This window comes from Poecilia latipinna, unplaced genomic scaffold (assembly GCF_001443285.1).
Source record: "Poecilia latipinna isolate Pla-1442-1.1 unplaced genomic scaffold, P_latipinna-1.0 Scaffold4417, whole genome shotgun sequence".
Classification (NCBI taxonomy): Eukaryota; Metazoa; Chordata; class Actinopteri; order Cyprinodontiformes; family Poeciliidae; genus Poecilia; species Poecilia latipinna.
In genome coordinates, this window is record NW_015117033.1 from 18,026 (window position 1) to 24,109 (window position 6,084).

The window sequence follows — 6,084 nt, forward strand, 5'->3', positions numbered from 1 at the left end:
CCATGTCTTCTTCCTGCCACTGTCCAGCGTTGTCCTGGAGGGAAGAGACGAGGACCAATCAGAGTGGGACCGTCTGGGACCGGAAACCCGGCACCGGGCCGAGTTCGGGTCGGTTAGAGATATGAAGGTTCACTGGAGACAAAGATTTTGCCCAGCTCCAAAATCATGGCATTGCCAGAGACATTCTGAGCTGCAGCTCTTTTATTCACATTAGATCAGTGAAAAGCATTTTAACCCAGAAACGCAGAGCGGACCCGGTGCCGGGTCTGGGCTCGGTACCGGGCCGGGATCCTTCATAACTAGTGCAGCGCTGCATGGACGAGAGCAGACGGTGGCTCCGCTAAGGCCAGCTGTTTCCACCATTCTTTATGCAATTTTTGAAGTATCAAAATAACTTAAATAATTTTGTGATTTTGATAAAAAGGTTTATAAGCTCACTTTATGTGGTTTACATCTTCGTATAAATCTCGTCAGCGACAATAGGCGAGAGCGGACCATGAGGGTCTATCCTTATATTATGTCTATGGCTAGAAACCTCTACTTCCTGTTTACTACAGTCATGTGTAGCATCAGAATCTGATGACATCATGCTCTGCGTAGCCTGGCTGATTCGCTCCAAACAAGGAGGCTAATACGCATTTAATGCAACATTTCAAAAGCTTGCTTATAATTAGCATGACAAACATGGCTACAAAACTGTGTCAATCCCTGCCAGGCTGTTGCTTTTGCTACTTGTTCTAGCATTTCTTCCTTTCACTCAACTTTCCCCTAAAAACATCTGCACCAGCACAACAGAACATGTGCAGCAGGAATCCATTTCTGTGGTTCTGATCCAGTTCTGACAAGCGGGACTTGGGGGCAGGGGGTCTTAGGGTTTACCTGCTGGGGGGTCTCAGGGTTTGGCAGCCGCTGCTGATGTATTTCCACCTGGTATGGAGCTAATCTCATCTGGAAGCTCCAGAGCAGCAGACGGGACCAGTTTCTGGTTCTGGTTCAGGTTCTGGCTAGATAAAGCTGCAGTGTCACATGATGCTGTCTGGATCTCCATCCTGGTTCCCGTCCTGGTGCACCAGACCTCCCCCCTCCCTAGCTTAGCTCCGCTCCAGCTAGCCGCAGCCTCCCCGTCTCCACGCCTCCAGCGGACCGCAGGTAGCCCTCGGACCGCTCTTGGAGCCACCGTGGAACCTCCCGCCTCTCTCTTCAGCCTCTCCGGCCGCCTTCCCTCCGGGAAGCCCGGCAGTAACCATCGGACCCAGCTACAGCTAGCTACCTTTGAATGAAACGTCAGTTCGCAGCAACAAAAGAAAACTGGGGGCGGGGGGCCGAAGAGGAGCAGCTTCATCATTCGAGTTAACACTCACCATTTCCCGCCGCAGACTCTCCGGGCCGCCCGCTCTCCGCTCGGGGGGAAAGCTTCAGTCCGCGGCCTCAAACCGCTCCTCTTTCTGCCTTTCTATCAACACTCTCCAGCAGGAATGCTGCCTGAAGGACAAGAATGGGGATCGTCGTGCGCATGCGCAGTCCATCCAGAGATGATGTTGGCACTTGGAAAACTGTCGCATGGAGAAGCGGTCGCTCGGGAGCGCGAACGCTGGCGACACCTGGCGGCCAGGGCAGGACTGCGCATGTGTGGTTCAATCAGAACCAGATTTATGGGCCCAGATTGTGGCTTTGATTTGGTTTCCATAAAAAAATAGAAACCTATAAACTTTAGAAGAAATGCACAATATTTCCACATATTTGCAACGATTTTTATTTATAAGAAGAAAAAAAAGACTGGAAACTAATTTAAGTCAATGTATGGCTGAAAGTTAAACATGTTTTTTTTTAAAGAGCTGCATCCCTCTGTAGGCTCCAGAAGAACCACCTTCTACAAGGATCCAGCAGTGGCCCAGTTACCAAGGAGACAATATGAAATCAATTCCTTATGATGAATTGCCACAGAAAGTTTTATTCTTTTACAGTTTTACTTTAACATTGAATTAATAATGAAGCTTGAGCCGTACTGAGAGGATCCATCTGGTCGATCAGGGATCTGATCGCTGCATCTCTGAATATTTTATTAAACTGAAATATTTCCCTGTTTTTGTTTCATTCTTTGCTTCTGACCCGCTAAAATCCACTGCACAGCAGAACGACGCCCAGCTGCAGATCCTAACGCCTTAACCATGAAACTGCTGTTAGCACTGCAGCAGATCAGAGCTCTTAGGTCTGAAAACATCCATCTGGGTTCATTGGACCAGCATCATGACTGAGACGGCCCAGAAGGTTCTGACTGGTCCACTGGATCACCAGCTGACCAGCAGGGAACATGTGTGGCCTATTTTGTTTTAGGTTTGGGGTTCATGCGGTCCTTGTTTGGTCATGTGACACAGCCCATGTTTTCCCTGCGCTGGTCCAGATCAGGCCCAGATTTCAGACCAGTCTGCTTCTCTGCTGCAGAACCAGGGAATATTCTCCAATGGACTGACAGGAACAGACTCTTCATCATAGTAATAATAATAAAGCAGGAAGCAGAGCAGCCAGTGGGCAGAGCGAGCCTGGACTAGCCGGTTCTGTTGGACCAATCGGGTCGCTCTGGCTCCAGTCTGGAGGTAGAAACTGTCCCAGTCCGCCTTAAACACTGAAACCCTTCACTGGGCCTCCTCTTCATCCTCAGAGCTGTCAGAGTCCTCCTCTTCCTCCATGTTGCAGTCATCATCATCATCTTTGTCTGCCGCCGGCATCTTCAGGATGATCTCACTGTCCTCCTCATCGTCCAGGACGACCGTGGACTTCCTCCTCTCCAGGAAGGACGGCGTACAGACGGGCGTGGTCTGCTGAGGAAGAGGAGGAGGAGGAAGAGTCAGATTGATCAGAACCAGCAACAAGGAAGATCAAAGAGATTAACAAAAACATCAAAGACCAACTAAACAAGCCAGAAACATTTTGCCAAATATATAAACCATCAATGCACATCAATCATATTGTTGATGATCCAGTTGCTGTGGTGCATCATCTGTGTTGTCATGGTAACCAGTCTTGTGGGGGCATGGGTTTCATGGTGCCACCACCAGCAGGTGGCCAATCAGCTTTACGCCCCGCCTTCATGTGGGCCCGTTTATCTGACCCGGAGCCATGGACCGGCGCCGGGCCATTTTCAGTACGGGCCAGAGGACTGGCGTGTCCAGAACCGACGCCGGCGGGTGGACTTACATCGCTGCAGGACGAAGCATCCAGGACGGCGGAGGTCGTCTTCTTCTGGGCCGCCTGGACCAGAACAGGAAGAACCAGTAAGAACCAGAACCTCAGAACCAAACTGGTTCCACGAGAGAAATTGCATCAGAACCAGGGAAAGAACCACGGGCCCACTAAACCGGAGTCAACAGACTCCGGTTCTGAGATCACTTACAAATCCGGGGAAGTCGTACTGGACCCCCTGCTGAGCCAGCTTCTTGCGCAGTCGCGACTCCTTCCTCAGCAGGCGGCGGGTCATGGCGTCCAGCTGCTCTGGCGAGCGGTTCCGGTTGTACCGGGTCACAGCGGGCCGGGCCGGCCTACGGAACATCCTCTGGGACCCGACGAACAGCTTCTCGTGGACCTTCTCTGGAGGTAGAACCTCACCTGGAAACGTGGCGGGAACCGGATCAGAACCAGAACCAGAACCCAAGCCCGGTTCTGGAGGCTCTACTCACACTTGATGAGCCTCTCCCCCATCAGGTAGTTGTTCATAGTTTCCGCGACGATCTTCGCCACCTCGTCGCTTTCGAACTCGATGAAAGCGAAACCTTTGCTGCCGCCGGTCTGCAGCAGAGATGACATCATCACTCCCTGTTGCTACGGTAACCACAACAGGCTGCTACAGGTAACCATGGCAACGGCTACTATTATCTGACACCATTTAAAATCAATCAAATTTGACTTGTATCGCACATTTCAGCAGCAAGGCATTTCAAAGAGCTTTAGATCATAAACACAAAGTCATAAAACAGAATCAAAAGGGCTTTAATTAGATAGCTGGTCCAGATCGGGTACAGATCGGGAGGTTCTGGTGGTTCTATTGGACCATGGGCGGAGCGGCCGGTAAGATTAATGCACCAGAATCATGTTGGCCCGGATACCGGACCTCGAGACCCAGTCAGAACCTCAGACCATTTTCAGTCAGGGCCGATAATCAGCTGAGGTCCAGGTCCTCAGAGACAACCAGACGTGTCCCTCTGGGTCCAGTCCCACTGAGCAGTTCTTGTTTTCTGACCTTTTTGCTCCTGGACAGCCGCAGGCGTAGGACAGTCCCAAACTGCTCAAAGTAGGACCGGAGCTGCGGCTCGAACAGCCCCAGAGGAAGATGGCCGACGTACACCACACCTGGAGTTACACGGCTCCCCTGGAGAACAAAGAAACCAACAGGAAGTGATGTCATATGTCACATGCGAGTCGTTTTAAACTAAAATAGGTGTTGGTTTCATCCAAGCTGCTCCAATCAGGCTGAAGGAAGTTTGCTGACCTGCTGACCCCCCACTGACTTTCTGTTTGACTGAAGCTCAAAGAGCAACACCTTCAATTTTGATTCATTATTACAGTAAAACTGTGAAGGTAAAAATAAAATTTGTTCTTAGGATCCTGCCAGTTCATATCATGAGAAATTGATTTAGCTCTCCGGTAACTGGGCCCCTGCTGGCCCCCTTCTAGGGCCGCCCATGGTTCCACAGGGTTTTTTTTTTTTTTTTTTCCAAACCCGTTTTTATTTGTCTGAAGTAATATTCTATTTTTTTTTAACAACTGTCACCGGAAAACCATAGCAGAGATAAAGGCTGGAAAACTCCCGTCTGTGTGAAATTAACCTATATAATAATCCTATAAAATGCAATAAGTTATAAAGTATCTGAAACAATTTAATTTGTTATCCTAATTTATTGAATATTTCTGCAGTCCTGGATCCAGTCCGGCGAGATGTTTTGGACCAAACGTGAGGTTCTTGGTTTAATCAGTTCTTTGCCTCTCCGGTTCCGAGCCTTCAGACGTCCTGAATCCCCCATGAGGAAGACCAGAACCGGCGTGTGCTCACCTTTCCGCCGCGGCTCTTCTTCTTCACCTCTTGGACCTTCTTCTTGAACTCGACCTCCAGCTCCGGGTTCAGCGCCAGCAGCTCTCTGGGCCGCTGCGAGACGGACTCCGCTTTGCTTTCTGTCATTTCACCAGTTTATCCCGAGGTTCACTCGGTTCCGAAGCGCCTCACGATGCTCCTCCTGAACATGTGCTAACAACGGAGGTGACAGGAAGCGCAGCGTGACCGGAACTGTTTCACAGCGCCCCCTACAGGCCTGGAGTGGGGCTGTCGGCCACTTCGGTCGGCATTTTAAACTGATTGAAGAAAAATGAAGCTGATGTTAGCAGAAAAATCTGTTATTGGGGCTCAACAGTTTTTAGGAACGATTAATGAGGAGATTTATCCCGAAACAAATGGAATTTATATTAGAGTAATGTGCTACAGCGGACGGAAGAGGGAGCACTTCCGCGATCACGTGTGTCTGACGTATTTCCGCCATTGAGAGGAGTTCGTTCTCGCTTTTTTTTAAATAAACTTTATTTAAAATGGGGAGGACATAGTAGACATAGACATAATATAAGAGTAGACCCCGAATATATAAACAGGGCAAAAGGTGCTTATGTAAGGTCCAGAGCCAGGTGGATTGAAGAAGGAGAAAAGAATAGTGCTTTCTTTTGTAACTTAGAAAAACGTAGACAGGAATATAATGCAATTAATAGACTTATGATTGATGGAGTGGAATGTTCTGAGACTAAGAGAATAACACAAGAAGTATTTAATTTCTATAGTAATCTTTATAAACCTTCACATACAGAACAAATTACTTCATCATTTTTTGAAAAAGTAAGAAATCTGATTCCTGTTATTGATTAAAATTTTAAGGAAATCTGTGATGAAGAGCTAAGAATCTCTGAATTTGATATTGCTATTAGAAATATGGCGTCTGACCGGGCCAGACGGACTTACAGCTAACCTTTATAAACATTTCTGGGAAGAGTTAAAACTTGTGTTGTTCCAGGCTGTAGTAGAATGTGTTGGAAGGAAGGAACTCATGGAAA

General features: G+C 48.5%; 2 protein-coding genes across 3 annotated transcripts in view; both read right to left on the reverse strand.

Moving 5' to 3' along the window:
- LOC106942611 (CLIP-associating protein 1-like) overlaps window positions 1-1,623 on the reverse strand; it is a 19,523-nt gene extending 17,900 nt beyond the window's left edge. The window contains exon 1 of the mRNA XM_015025932.1: window positions 1,362-1,623. The gene's annotated coding sequence lies outside the window, so the exon portion shown is untranslated. The remainder of the gene's footprint in view (window positions 1-1,361) is intronic.
- Window positions 1,624-1,735: 112 nt separating this feature from the next.
- nifk (nucleolar protein interacting with the FHA domain of MKI67) lies at window positions 1,736-5,372 on the reverse strand. Of its 2 annotated transcripts, none has more exons than XM_015025933.1 (6): window positions 5,045-5,372; window positions 4,235-4,363; window positions 3,675-3,783; window positions 3,392-3,603; window positions 3,196-3,249; window positions 1,736-2,819 (listed from the first exon to the last, which is right to left on the reverse strand). In XM_015025933.1, exons 1-6 carry the CDS (start codon window positions 5,168-5,170, stop codon window positions 2,634-2,636), a joined length of 816 nt encoding a protein of 271 aa, XP_014881419.1. In that variant the 5' UTR covers window positions 5,171-5,372; the 3' UTR covers window positions 1,736-2,633. The 2 variants fall into 2 exon arrangements, with proteins under 2 accessions (XP_014881419.1, XP_014881420.1); XM_015025934.1 differs by having other exon boundaries at window positions 1,736-2,816; window positions 5,045-5,371.
- Window positions 5,373-6,084: the final 712 nt, after the last annotated feature.